General features: G+C 39.0%; 1 protein-coding gene across 1 annotated transcript in view; it reads left to right on the top strand.

Moving 5' to 3' along the window:
- Nucleotides 1-15,508, top strand: part of cacna2d3a (calcium channel, voltage-dependent, alpha 2/delta subunit 3a) — a 141,738-nt gene that overhangs the window by 61,670 nt on the left and 64,560 nt on the right. The window contains exons 5-8 of the mRNA XM_080897817.1: nucleotides 7,436-7,598; nucleotides 12,791-12,922; nucleotides 14,149-14,360; nucleotides 15,347-15,421. Coding sequence (XP_080753943.1) covers nucleotides 7,436-7,598; nucleotides 12,791-12,922; nucleotides 14,149-14,360; nucleotides 15,347-15,421 — 582 coding nt within the window. The remainder of the gene's footprint in view (nucleotides 1-7,435; nucleotides 7,599-12,790; nucleotides 12,923-14,148; nucleotides 14,361-15,346; nucleotides 15,422-15,508) is intronic.

Raw genomic sequence — 15,508 nt, 5'->3', positions numbered from 1 at the left:
TTGATGCAAACAAACTTTGTTAATCACTTTTTCCTCTATATTTCTACAAGCTCCAAGAGAAAAGGTCAGATAAACGCAGATCATTTCTATGTTGTGAGGTGTGTTTGTGCATTATACCCCCATGTGGCTTCTATAGACTTCCAGACATGTTTGACTCCAAGTTGTGAGCACACAGTTTAAGCTGCGTGAAGTAGGATTTCAAGTAAGCTATATAAACTCTTACTTGGCCTTTTCCTCCAAGTTATTTACTCAGTCTGCTGTCTTGTTTACCCCCTGATTACTTATATCCATGCCCCCGGTTGTTTTCAACTCACATTTTCACACTCTGGGACTCTTCTTCCTTTCCAAACTGTGGCAAAAAGAGCAGGGAGGTGAGCGGGGAAAAGAGTCTAAGTCAAGATTACATTTAAACGTGAGCACCAGAGGGTGGGGCATCATGGTCAATCCTTCCCAAATCACACGTTGTGTCTTTTTCTCTTGAGGCTGTTGATCCACTGTCTGACTCTCTGCAGGAAAAATATTAAAATCAGCAAAAGCCTTCAGAGATATGGCTTACTGCACTAAACTGCATCAGTGCTCTTCTAGGAGGCAAATTAAACTTTTGCAGTGTGTTTGCTTTTTAGTTTTTTTTTTCATTGACAAGCAATATTTTGACCTGATCTTGATCTGTGACTAAAAAAATGAACACGGGCTGATAGACATGTACCACACTCAACACAGTTTCCATTGTCTGGTGTGCAGCCAGTGTTAGAGAGACGGCCACTTTGTAATTCTAGAGACAAAATCAGCATTATGTGCTTCTATTTGTAAGACATTCCTGCAAAAGTTGCACAAATCTTCACATGTAGAACATTGTGAAATGTCCAGAGAAACACTGGAGCACATTTACTAAAATAGCAGAAGCAAAAAATGCAGGTCAGAACCACCAAAGAGAGGACAAAACAGCATCGGAGACACAAAATCATGAATTTCAAAATCACCTAAATCACCCTTCTTCTCCATTCTGATTGGCAGTTCGAACTTGACCATGTCTACATATCTAAATGCATTGAGTAGCTGCCATCTGATTAGTTAATTACAGAAGGCATTTGCATTAATGAGCAATTGAACAGGTGGTGAGCATTTGTTAAAAGGCTAATTTTCACTTAGCGATCAGTCTCGTGGTTCTATATGTTCAAAAGTCGAGCCAAAGAATTAAAGGCAGAAAGTGATTGTTTTTGTAAATCCACTTATCGTGTGATTATATCAAACTCAGTGCCATGATAATATTTTAATGTGAGGTGGTACATATTACACAATAAATCCTTTTTGGCTTGCATGTTGAAAAAGGGAACTGAAGAGGCTCCACTTTTTACCCTTTGCTAACCCTTTATTCATCCTCTCCCTCTTTGTCTGTCCCACACTAAGTGAGTGGGTGCTGATGCTACAATCTCTCAACGTAATGCACCGCAGCGTTAAAGATCAGGTTGTTAACACTACGATCTGGGACTGCATTAGCGGCACTGGGCTCTCCTTTACTGCACTGCTGGAATGGCATAATTGACGTACTCAACACAGACACCCACACTTGGACACACATGCATAGATGCAGAGACACACACACACACACACACACACAGTTACACATCATGGCTTGCCCTGGACTCCATTCAGACACCCACACTCGCTCTCGCACTATTGAAAATGTGCAATTTTAATCAAAATGAAAGACAACATACTGTGAATATAAATGCATTTGTTAGCAGATTAATTAGCTGTGTTATGTCTTTACTTTTTTTAAGCATTGTGTTTTCTGTACTTTGAACTGCTGTTGCCTCTGGTGACTTATCTTTCTCATTTCTGTTTTTCAAAACAATTAACACTTAACATATGCACAGCTCTAATTGTGTCTTTCAACTGAGTCGTCATTAAGTGTTGCTCTGTCTTCTAGGTGGCCACTTCTATAAGAAACCTTTGTTGTTTAAGTGTATATAGAGAGGTCACAATGTTTAAAATGTCATTTTAAAAAGTAATAATTTTAATGGGAACCTCAAAGTAATCAGAAATAATCATAAAGAATACACAGAAACACTTCTCACTTCTATTTTGTTTCAAATTTGAGCATTTTTTTAGTTGCTTTTCTTCCATCTGAGCTGCAATCAGATGATAAATTAATGATAATTTACTCGACTCTTTAGTGCTATGACAAAGTGACAGACAAGGAGAGCAGTGCTTACTGCAGCTGCATCCACACCGAAAGAGATTATCTCATCACGCATCACCTATTAGCTGATTGCTGGTCGCTTGCAGATGTTGCACACTCTGGTTGCCTAGGTAACTCTTTAATATATTTATTACTAGGTCACATGTCATCCAAAACTATACTCTGCTCTCATTGTCACTGGCTTCAATCACTCACCTGGAACTGGAGAACATTTTACGCTTGGGAGCTGGACACTTGCTGTTGTCAGTGATTATGCTGCTAATGGTGACTTGAAGTTACAAATTACAATTAACCTTAAAAGGTATCTGATTAACCCACCGCTGGGCCAACACTGATTGAAAGCATCAAATCACTGCAACTTTATCATGATACAGAGTTTGCTTAAAATAAATTGAAGAGTTTTTCATGTCTGTGTAGTTGTAGTGTCAGTGATAGGTAGCAGATTTGAAAGCACGTTACAGGAGGGAAAATGAGGCCAATAATTGGAACGAGCTAAGACATATCAATATGTCTGAGTGGATGACTGTAAAAAAAAGAAAGATCCAATTTACTGATGCAACAGAACGGTAAGGAGGCAAGCATGAGAAAATGTGTTTCAAATCCACAGTGAAAACTGTTTGTTGGAGTGGGGTACAAAGAGAAAGCAGCACTTCAGTCTTCAGAGACATGCTGCACACTGAGGTATACAATCCCCAGCAGTAATGCCTGCTAACATACAGTATGTCAAAACGTTACATAAGAAGCACTTAAAGGCAGTTGAAGTGCAAATAGTGCTGAGTGTTATGGACTTAACCTTCACAGTCCCTGAGCTCAAACATATCTGAACATTTATGGGGCACTCGGTAACTGAAAACGCCAGCCATTCCTCATATCGCTATAACAACACCGTTATTGAGTTTTTGTTCCAGAGCTAGTTCAAATAAGGCAAAGGTATTCTAAAACCCCAAATCTTTTTATTCGATTCCATTACTCAAGGCAAGGCAAGTTTATTTATATAGCACAATTCAACAGCAAGATCATTCAAAGAGCTTTACAGGGACATTAAAAAACTAAAACAAATAAAAAGCATGATTTAAAATGGAAAAAACAAACAAAAAACACGAGATAAAATCAGTAGTTAAAATGTAAGTTTTGAAATTTTAACTTAAAAGTAAAACAGTGTGGATTTGGTGCTTTATTCCAATATAGCTGAGAACAGCTGAGTCTTCAAGCTGGATTTAAATAAACTGAGTGTTTCAGCTGATCGGAGGCTTTCTGGGAGTTTGGAGCATAAAAGCTGAATGCAGCTTCTCCATGTCTGGTTCTGACTCTGGGAACTGATAAACTAAACTCACTAACTCACTAAAATAAAAAACCAACTCTGATGTCTTTATATTTTAATCATAATAATAGTAATAATGCTAATTTGTATTTTACAACAGGTGGACTTTTTAAAAAAATCCCACCTGTTGTACAGGCAGGGAATGAACAGGCAGATGGGAGGGATATTAGTCTGTGACAACCTGGAAGTGCAACAGTTTCCCCACAGATATCCCTGATGATACAAGCCAAGTCACATAATTGCAGAAGGGAGCCAATGGGAGCTGAACACCAGGAAGAGACAGAAGGTGGTGAGGAATGCACAACAAGCTAACAATGGGAAATAAGAAGCAGCCTGAGCAGGAACACAAAAGGGGAAAATTGAGTTGAGAGGCAGAAAAGCAAGTAAATGAGAGAGAAACGGTGCAAAAGACAGAGTGAAGACACAATGGAGCTTTACCTTAAGCACGTGCAGTCACTTTAGCTTCTATGTGCCAGATATTAGTGTGTGCATCTATGGGCTGTGTACATGAAACTCCCGTTTTGTTAGTATTGGCCTTAAATGCTCAACATGTTAAGTAGAGATCAAGTCTGCTGTGAAGTGGGTTTTACAAGCTCCTCTGCAATGATATCCTACTCAATGTTTAACTCCCCCTAGCTTAATTTTGCTTGTTGCTTTATTAACACAAAACTGTTAAATGATTTAATATAATAATGTTAGAATATTATATTATATTATCTTTTACAGTGTTCACAGCAGTTTTGCTTTGCCAGGATCAACAATAAGTAATGCAAATTTAAAACATGTGAAAAATGATTTAAATGAAGACTTGATTGAATATTTAACAGCCACAAATGCAACAGTTGTAATTTTCATTACTGCCATTCACACAGTCTTTGTGCAATGCATGTATTTCTTCTGGAGAATCAGAATCAGAAACTTTATTGTCATTGTCATGAGAACAACGAAATTAAGAATGGTCCCCGATCATTGCATCATCCCTAGCAATATCAAAATATAAATAAAACAATAAAATTCAATAAATAAAATAGATAGAATACTTAAAATACTAATAAGATGTAACAGTAAAACATTCACATACATTCCCACACACATGCTTCAGACCGTGCATAGATTAACACAAGAGTGGCATGATGGACATTTTTTTGTAGTATTCAGATGTGTTATTGCAGTTGGATAACAGCTGTGTTTGAGTCTATTAGTCCTTGCTCTGATTGCCCTGTACTGTCTGCCTGAGGGCAACAGTTCGAACAGGGAGTGGCCAGGATGTGAGGTGTCTTTTATGATGTTTTGGGCCTTTTTAAAACAGTGGGCGTTGTGTAGAACTTCCAGTGTGGGGAGAGGGCAGCCAGTGATCTTTTGGGCGGTGTTAATGATCCCTTGGAGTGCTTTCCTCTGAGCCCCTGTGCAGCTAGTGTACCAGATGCATATGCAGTAAGTTAGAACACTCTCAATGGTGGCTCTGTAGAAGGACACCAGCAGTCTCTGTGTGATGTTATTCCTCCTGAGAATTCTCAGGAAGTACAGTCTCTGTTGGGCCTTTTTCAGCAGCTCGGAGGTGTTCACACTCCAGGAAAGGTTCTCCTCCTCCTGGAGCTCGACTCTGAGAGGTTTAAGTACAGTTGTGCTGTGTCCGAGGAACTCAGACCTTCTTTACCAGTGGATAAAGGTACAGTTAGGTCAAGTACAATCAAAAAAAATTAATTAATAAAAAATCTTGCTGTCATTTACAATCACACCTGATTTCTCGATTTCTGATTTGAGGGAGATTCTGAGTTCCAGATCAAGTGGTATTGTAGACAAGATATATATTCTAATACATTATTGGAATGACATATAGCTGTGAACACAGGCTAACGTATCATTCACAGTTCTGCACATATCTATTTTTAATATTTTCTATTTGTCCCTCTCAGCAGCTTCATCTCGTCTCCTTTCCTGATTTTGTTCTATAATTATCATTAAGCAGTGAAAATTTATCCTGTTTCACTGCATTTGTATTTGTTAACAGCCTGTTTGTTTCATGGTTACAGGCTTAAAGAAAACCCTTTAAAATATCCTCGCACTTCCTTCTATCTTTAAAGGCACATTTTGAAGTGATTCCCCAAAGCAAGACAGACATGAAAATGCTGGTGTCAGAGTCAGCTCATTTAAATCCTGTTCATTTTGTTGGACTGGAAAACACAGGTACCAAACTGGTTGTAGAAAATAGATGATATTCCAAACATCATAAAGGTCAATGTGCCTACGATTTCTTTTTACAAGTCAAGTCCCCAACATTAGTGAGTTGCATACTAATGTGCTTGTACTGTAAGTAAATGCTTATGGATGCAATCTCATGCAGTGGCTGATGTTATAATGTTGTGTTTCTTTAATCTGCTCGCTGCTCCGTATGCTTTGGTCATTTCATCTTTTTTTTCCCTCTTATGCTAAAATGCTTGGCCTGATCTTTTTGTGTTCATGCAGGAATAGAAAGATTCAGGTAAAAGCCTAAAAATATGGAACAGAATATGCAACACTGATCTCCTCACCTTGAAATGGCAGTGTTCCCCTTGATAAAAGGCTAATAAGTCTAATCAGGCCTGATTAATTACACCGATAGGCACTGTTGTTGCCAGCCTAATTGATGGCTTTATCTGTGTTTTGCTCTGTGCTGAAGGGATGATGGTGCTTCACAGAGACGCTAGAAAGATTTAGCCCAAATGAAGGTTATTGGTGCCAGAATAGAGAACTGGGTTGATGGGGCAAAGGGGTTCCTCCGTCCCATGTAGAAAAGGGCCTACTGAGGTACGTTGTAGGTCTATGGGCTAAGTGCTTGCCTCCATACAGACTGACTCTTTACTTCAGTCTGCTGTCTTTTCAGTTACAGCTCATGCCTCAGGAAGTCCAGAGAGTGTCTGTGCCCCTCTGAATGATAGCACATGTACGGAGGCTTTGTATTAGACTTGAGGGAACGGCTTTTCATTTTTGTCAAGAGCCCTTTTCAGACCTTATTCTGTTTGATTACAAGAGAAATCATTGTGACTGTGAGCCATGTAATCGCCACTGCACACCTGCCCAGGGGAGTGTTGCTGCTGCTGCTGAGAATAAACACAAAGTAAAGGATGTAGATGTTTCAATTCAAGTAAGAAAGAAATTAAGCAGAGCTTAAAAGCACTTGTTAGGACCCACATATTTGTAATCATTTTGAAGAAAACTGTATTTTGTTTAAATTAAATGTAGGGGTGGTGGTTTGAATGTCAAAATCAATGTGGCATCACTTGGGAGTTTTTGGCCACACTTGTAAATAATCCTGAAAAGGATAAGAGGAAGAGGATGGATGACATTTGTTTTATTTGGGCACAGTTTCACAACTAAAGACTGTTTTTATATCAAAAATAGTGTCAAGTCATGAAGAACATTTAAACATGCTGCTTTCAGCTTTTTGTTCCTCTGTATGTGTCTGTATAGTTTATTTCCATGTAAACACTGAGATGTTTTTCGCTTGCTTCACTGTGTTCATCTGATTGTTGTCTTTTGTTCTGCTTTAACTGTAGCCTTTGCAGGCATTGCCCTGCATGGCATCTCAGACTTAAGAGCCTTTGGGATGCTGGGAGTCATGTGCTCTATATTTATCCAGCTTTATGATTTATTAATAGTCTCCCCAGTATGCGCAGTACTAAAAATACACCAGAGCCAGAACATCTAGCTAGAAAGGGAGTGTTCAGAGGTTTGAGGAGAGATCTGTCCACTCAGCAGCTTTCCACTGTAACAACATGCACGTCTGGGATCATCCAAGGATTCAGGTTACCACAGTACGCAATATCGACTCTGTGTGGCAGCTTCAGGGACTGTTTAGCTGTGTTGTGTATGTTATGTTGTGTGTGTGCCTTGTTTTATGTCTGTTTCTCTCTCTTTCTGTCTCTTTCTAGTATGAATACTTTAATGCAGTGCTGATCAATGAGGTGGATGAGGAGGGGAACAGTGTAGAGCTGGGAGGGGAATTTATCCTGCAACCCAATGACCATTTTAACAACTTGTCAGTCAACCTCAACCTCAGCGTGGTGCAAGTCCCCACCAACATGTACAACAAAGGTACGTTCACGACCCCCAATGTAAAGTAAAAGTGCTTCAAAATGCATGTGCACAATACTGGCTTGGTTTAACCCTTAAATGGGTGAGAAAAGATATGTGGCAACTAAATGGACATCAAAATTGGCCTCCCCATGACTCAGGGTGTAGAACCACATGGATTTCTCCCAGCCAATCAGCAAAGATCAGGTTATGTGACAGTGACACAATTGCATCTGTCCAATCAGTAATGGCCTGGAGCATTTCAGACATCAGTGTTGTTTTACAATTTGAGATACTAGGTTTTTCGCCCCTACCTACTCTCACACCTGTGGTCCTAACATCAGAACAAGCTGTGGTATGTGGATGAAACCCATGTTTTTATAGTCAAAGGAGCTTGCAAAGAAAAGCGTCTGGACTTCTTTAAGTTGCTTGAAGACGTTTCACCTCTCATCCGAGAAGCTTCTTCAGTTCTAAGGTCAAATGGTGGAGAGTCCCAGATATAAACCTAGTGGACAAAAAGACAAAAACATGGCAAGTCCAGACACTTTTCTTTGCAAGCTCCTTTGACTACGATGACCTGGATGACTGAGAACCTTCACAGACACCATGTTTTTATAGTTCAGCAGTTAATCTACATGTTGAGATCACTTTTCTTGTTGTTGTTGTGTCACAGAAACGACTAAAAACACTGGTCTAAAAATGTGGAATCAGAAACACAGTTGGTGTGTGAGCTGATGCGCATGTCCGGAGGCAGATTTGAATTCATTAACTTTAACTATTTGGATCATCCCTGCCACACACTGACTTAATTAGCAGTTAAATAATTAGACTTCCACTACCACAACTCGAGAAGTCATGGCCTTGTACAAGGCTCAGCGGACAGCGTGAATGTCATGTCAACTTAACCAAGCTAACAGAGGCAAAGAAATTATAGGGCGAGAGCGAGAAGGGAAGAGGGAGACGTAAATGAGAAAGAAAGTAGGTTAAGTCAGACTGATGGAAGGTCTGAGCAACAGATTAATTGCAGCTAGGTGGAAAAAAGAGAGGAAGGAAGTGAGAGTGACAGGAGGTGAATGAATGAAATGAAATGAATGAAAGTGCTAGGAGCTGGGGTTGGCAGGCTTGTAGGCTGATACAGCGAGAGCAAAAGTAATTTTGATTTGATTCACAGGCAAATGAGTAGAGTTACACACACACATTCATACAAGCTAATACACACACGCAGCTTTAAAGATTTTACTTTTGCGAGATTTGTTCGTGGGTAGCAATAACTTCAGCTTATTAGCTGGAACTTCAGGGAGCTTTTCAAGATTTCAAGCCTCACTTTTCTGTTAAAAGACATTTACGTCTCTTTTATATGTCCTTAGAGTAAGAAAATGTATGTGTGCAATTATTTAAAGCATTTGCAACCATTTTTGCAATAAATTTTAATTTTGTGACAATTGCATGTGCATGTCTTTAATGCTGGATTTGCACTTTTTATGTTTAATGTTACAGGATGCTAGCTAGCACTATATTTTTTTACAAGTACCACGATCTTACAGAAAGGGGGCTCGCAGGTGTTCAGACAGAAAATAGCCCTGTGCTGGAAAACACAAGGTGCTATATCAGGGCAGGTTTGGGCTACAGGTGCAGCTGAGAGGATGAAAAATGATCCAAGAAGGCCAGTTTTAGTAGCAAATCTAAGGTTTGAAGGGTCATCTGATGCTATTGCACTGCGCAGTGTTTCGGGTCATTGTAATGCAAGTTTTTAGAACTTTTAAAAAATCTTTAGCAGGCAGTCTAACAATCTTACTAAAATCTGAAGGTAATCTTTCAATAATCTTTTCTTCAGTATATTAAATTGATAATGATTCTGAGCAAAGTTCTGGGATGAAAAAGCAGTTTTTCCCACACAGTCAATCGCAGTCATCTCAACCTGTTCGTAATGCTGCTGAAGAGCTGTTTGTAGCCTCTGTACTTCATAAATTGTTTGGCATCAGCTGTGATGAATCGCAGTTTAGGTCCATGGCAGCAGAGAGCTCTCCCCCTCTCCAGAAATTAATCGCAAAAGGAGCTCGCCACTTTCAAACATCCATCTTTCAAAAATATATCTCACACAGTCATTTTTATGATGCTGAATGACAGAAACGTGACATGGAAAAGTAAACCTATGCACACATTTAAAGGGGGTCACAACAGTCCACGTATGTAAATCCAGTACGTATATTCATACAAACACAGAGCAAATGCTTTTCCAATTCTCTCCCTTCATGGTTTCTTACTCGTGATATTTAGCTTTCCTCCTTGATCAGTGGACGTAACCTAATAACATGAATGATGACAATAACCTGAATCGTGTGATTCAGGATAATAAAAGTAATATTTGTGCACATGAACATGTATATATAGTGTACAATGCTGTAATGATCGTGGCAGCTTCTTAGACTGAAGTGGAGTGCATTAGCTGAGATGAATTTAAATGACAGCTAATGGGGAAGTAGAGCCCATACTTCCTTCCTCATCATGAGCTGAGATTGCAATAGACACTCAAACTGCACCAGAAGTGACTATTGTTGTGTAAATATGGGCTGGATCAAATCCAGCCTCCTCTCAACTCCACTTCATAGAGGTGGATGGGTGTTTACTATCAAGAGAGGGCTTTAGTGTGCTAGCTTCCAGAGGAATAATTCAATCATGGCTTATTGGCATGACTGTTGACAGCAGAACAATGCTGGCAGCATAGACAATGATGGGGAATCTGTTATCTGCTTTTCTTTCTCTTTGTCCATTAGGTACTTGTCTGTCTGTCTCCCAGTAATTTTCTAGCTCTTTCTAGCTGCCTTCCTGTCTTTTTTATTGCAGTCTAAAGGGTATATTTTGTGTCTGTCCTGCCACACACTTGTGTCTGTCTGTCTGTGCATCCTGTTCTGCTCCCATCTTCCTCGCCCCGCTTCTGAACCAAGTAATAACCAGCTATAATAAGCTTGTCTGTCTGGTCTCTAACCAGTACATTCATAACGCTCTCAGCCTGCAAATTGAAAAGAAGGTTTAGTAATTGGATTTGCCATTTGGACAGAATTATAAGCAAATACTATTTGCACATAATGTATGCAGTGTATAGCTGCACATGGTTATTGTGGAAGACGTGCAATGAATAAGCCCACATTTACAGTTTTAGCAGCTTGATGCAATATTTAGCTTGAAGTTCATAGCTGTCTCTGTTTGTCTGTCTATCTATTGGCACCAATATAGTAACCCTTATGTTGTCTTAAATTGGTCATTTTTTCTTTTGGGTTTTTAATTGCCAAGCTGAGTTTAATTGTAGCATGATATTTATAGAATAGATATCACTAAGCCTATAACTGTAAGCATAAATTCAGGATGCAGTAACTACTGGTTTGTAAATTACTGCAAATGTATTAAAAAAAGTTATTTTGAAAAGATAAATGTTAAATAATAGCAGTAAGGTTTTACACATCAACATAACATCAAATCATCTGGTCCCCAGCAACCTCAGAATAACTGCAAAACAGGACATATTACACCATGTCATTATTTATTTAACAAATATTAAGACAAAGATTGAGGAGCAGTGTGTGAAAGACTAAGTATACCCTCACTATGTCCATAGGAATTAAGAGGAGCAGCCAAGTGAGGCTAATCAGATGCATTTGACTACCAAGTGTGAGCACCTCTATAAAGCAGAGGCTGTGGCAGCTTATAGATGAATCTAAATGTGTTGCAAAAATGTAAACTTGTATTTTGACATTTCCAGAGCATTCGGGGTTGTGTGAACATAATGCCAAAAAGGAAAGTCATCAGCAATGCTGAATGCTCCGCATCAGCCTGAAAAGGGTTACAAGACCATTTCCAAAACATATTAAATCCATCATCCAACTACGAGAAAGCTTATTCACAAGTGGAAAATGTTGAAGGCAGTTTTCCCAGGAGTGGAGGTCCAGGCAAATTCACCCCAAGGTCAGGTCGTTCAATGTTCAGAAAAACTGCAAAACACCCCTCAGACTCTGCAGGCATCAGTTAGCGTGTTAAATGTTAAAGTTAGAGACAGAATGGACAGAAAAGGAGTGAGTTGTTTTGAAGGGCTGCCAGGAGAAAGCCTCTTCTCTCTGAAAAGAACATTGCAGCACAGCTTAGATGGCCAGTGTGCATCTGAACAGACCACAAGACGTCTGGAACAATGTTCAGACAAGACAAGTGTCAAACACAGCATGTCAACATAAACATCTCACACCAGCTGTAAAACAGGGCGACAGAGAAGTTAAGCTTTGGCCCTTTTTTGCAATCACAGAAACTGGTCACTTTGCAGTCATTGAGTCAGCCATGAACTCCTGTGTATCAAGGTCATACTAAAGTATAAACACTCTATACTAAAGTGTTGCTGCCTGTCTGACAATTAAAGCTTGGCTGAAACTGGGTCACACACCAGGACACAAGCGCAGCAGCAAATCTACAACAGAATGAAAAAAGAAAAGAGGTGACAAGTCAAAGTCGAGTATTCAGCTTCACTGAAATGCTCTAGTGGGACCTTAAAAGAGCTGTGCAAGAACCATTGCCTACAAATCTTAATGAACTGAAGCAACGTTGTAAAGAAGAGTGAGACAAACTTGCTCCACAACAATGTGAGAAAGTCAGACAGAAAACAATTCAGTTGAGTTACGCCTGCTGACCGTGGCTCTACAGAATTATGGAGTTTACTTCCGTTTACACACTGCTTCTACATTTGGACTTTTTGTTAAATAAATAATAGCATTTTGCTGTTCATCTGTGGTTGTACTCACCTTTCTTGTAAGACCTGCTTAGAGTTTTTTAATGTCCTGATACATAAAACTTGAAAAGAGGTGTACTTTCTTTTTACCATGACTATATATAATTATTGTACTTTTTATGGGTTAAAATTCAGCAGTCTCCTCTATCCTGCCTCTTTTTCATCCTTTTAATATTGTTTCTCTTCTCTCATTTTTCACTCTGTTTTTCTGCTAACTGCTTTTCTTGAATCTCTCTGAAATGAATAATGCCTGGTAGCAGCCTGTGGACGTGCAGCGTGTGATATGATATGACTGAATGAGCAGGCACCAGAGAATATATGCTCCAACCTCCTAGACTGCAAATATATATATATATATATATATATATATATATATATATATATATATATATAACGTTTTTTCCTCCCTTCAATGTTTGTCTGCCTCTCCATCTTTCTCACTCAGACTCCGCCATTGTCAATGGAGTGTACTGGTCTGAGGCCTTGAACAAAGTGTTTGTGGATAACTTTGAGAGAGACCCATCACTCATATGGCAGTACTTTGGCAGTGCCAAAGGCTTTTTCAGGCAGTACCCAGGTAAGTGTGTGTTTGTTGTAAGGATGGATGTGATCTGGGGATGACTGTCTGTGTTTTTGTAATTAAGTAGTCGTCTTTATGAAGCAGAAATGGGAATGTTCAGTAACTGAGAGCAGGAGAATGGAGGTTAGCAATGAGCTAGAGGGGAGCAGAAATGCAGAACAGTGGAAGTTTGCCGAGATTAGACTCTGTGTAAAGAAAATAAGAAAAAAATATAAAAACATTTGACACAGGTGAGGTGGCGTAAATATTTTTATAGGAGAAGCATTATCAAAAAGGGGGATAGATGTTATATTTAGCATTGAATATGATGAAATCCACAGAAAGTGTTTTACTTTTCTGTTCTTAACTTTTTACTTTTTTAACTGTAAATTTAAAAAAAGAAAATTTTAAATGTTCAGTGTTACCTGTTGAATTTTACGCGGTTATCATACCTCAGCTGTCCGCTGAAAGCATCTGACCTCAGTTCCCCCAAAGTCATTACTGCATTAATCAATTCTATGCTTAAATAACCCATCAAATCATATTTTCTGTCAACTGGAAAAAAGCCCAAAACAAAACATGAAAATACCCTGCAGGGTGTTCTGTGGAGTGTTTTTAGTCAGAACAGTCACTCTGCACTAAGGTGCTAAAGGGACTGCCAATTGTGCAACATAAGTTAAAAAAAAAGATGTTTTAACCTCCTAGGACCTGCGTCCACATACGTGGACATCACATTTTGAGTTATTTGAGTTATTTAGACCAAAATACTCAATTTTGCTCTACATGGGCCTGATATCCACTTACGAGGACATTATACTGCTGCTGTTCTATCGATATTTTAAACGAATATCCTCATAAGTGGCTCTGATTTTTCTCAGAAACAAAAACTAGATAAAAAAATTTTTTTTTTAGTAATTCTTCGTTTTTACATTCATCAGGTCCCAATCAGCCCAAATATCAAAGAGAAATGAAAAATGCATGCCGGTTCGGGTCTTAGGAGGTTAATATAAAATAATTTCTACATAGCAGGATACTGTGAGGGCAAATGTATTTTTAAAGCAACGATACATTCAACTGTGATAGAGAAAGAGTATGTTTTGGTACAAAATCCCAAAGGTTGCTTAAAGAAATGACTTCTTGGCCCACCTTTTTTTTATCACTTAGCTTAGATAGGTAACTTTTCTTAGTACTCCAGTACTTTAGCATCTCTTTGTGCATCTATTTGATTTGTGGCATTCTTAAAGGAATCAAATGGAAGCCAGATGAGCATGGAGTTATTGCTTTTGACTGTCGAAACCGGAAATGGTACATCCAGGCTGCCACCTCTCCAAAGGACGTGGTGATCCTGGTGGATGTAAGTGGCAGCATGAAAGGCCTGAGACTGACTATCGCCAGGCAGACGGTTTCCTCCATACTGGACACTCTTGGAGATGACGATTTTTTTAACATCATCGCTGTAAGTCTGCACAGTCGAGAACATTGTTAGACTCGGATAGGTGCGCAAATGTATTCACAAAAACAAACAAAAAAAACCCAGAGACCCACATCTTTCCTTCTCAGATCAGAGGAAATGCTGGAACGAATCAGCTTTCTCTGCTGTCATGCTCACAACCAATTAACAGTCAGCTGAATGGAGATTTAAAATGCAAAAGAGGCAGTTGTGATTGGATCCAGCCTCAGGCACCTAAAATATTGTTATCGTATTTCAGCGTGATGCAACTCTGCAAGTGTGTGTATAACCGTGCGTGTGTGTCTGATGTGATTTCACATCAAAACATTTCCACAGTCACTTTCAGTCGCTTTCCTCACTGAGCAAAGTTTTCATTATCATTTAATATCCTAATCATGTTGAAAACTCTTCTTTTGAAAAATAGAGAAAAAGAGGATTTGACAATCAGGCAGAAACACATTGTTTCCCCAGACTCTCTCTAAAAGGATATGTCATTTTGACTTATGTGTTTCCTCTTTTTGTTTGTTATTTATTACTGTGTCACTTTTACGGTGTTGCACACATTCTAAAATGGAAATAGTATTATTTTGTCTAAAGTATTTGCAGAGGTGGAACAAATTATGTGTATGCTCATGCAGCGAGATTTGGATATGTGGGGCAAAATGTCTACACATCCAAAGAAGTAAAACTAAAAGAAACATATTCACACACACACATATGCACATAAACTGAAAAGGGCAAAGTTACTTGCTTTGGAAGAATGCACTATCACTGCCTTTCTTAGTCTAATTTGAGCTGTTTTTAAGGCATTGAATGGTAGGCAGGTATCATGGCATAAGGGTTATTCTGTGCAGTGTAATGTGCAGTTTTACCCAGATGAGTAGTTTTTAGCATCTTCACACTCCTTTTTTCATGGTAGATTAAACAGCTCTTTTTGAATGCTGGGTTCAAAGTAATGAACATTAATACTTTGTACCTGTGTAATTCTCCAGTACAATGAGGAATTGCACTACGTGGAACCGTGCCTGAATGGAACTCTGGTCCAAGCAGATGTCACCAATAAAGATGTAAGTATCTCCTAATGTTACAGACACATTCAGGTCCGAGTCCATAATTACACCAGCCTGGTTTGAGGATTTAAGTGTAACGCTTTC

This window comes from Rhamphochromis sp. 'chilingali' (genome assembly GCF_963969265.1).
Source record: "Rhamphochromis sp. 'chilingali' genome assembly, chromosome: 12".
Lineage (NCBI taxonomy): Eukaryota > Metazoa > Chordata > Actinopteri > Cichliformes > Cichlidae > Rhamphochromis > Rhamphochromis sp. 'chilingali'.
This window is presented reverse-complemented; position numbering and strand designations above follow the sequence as displayed.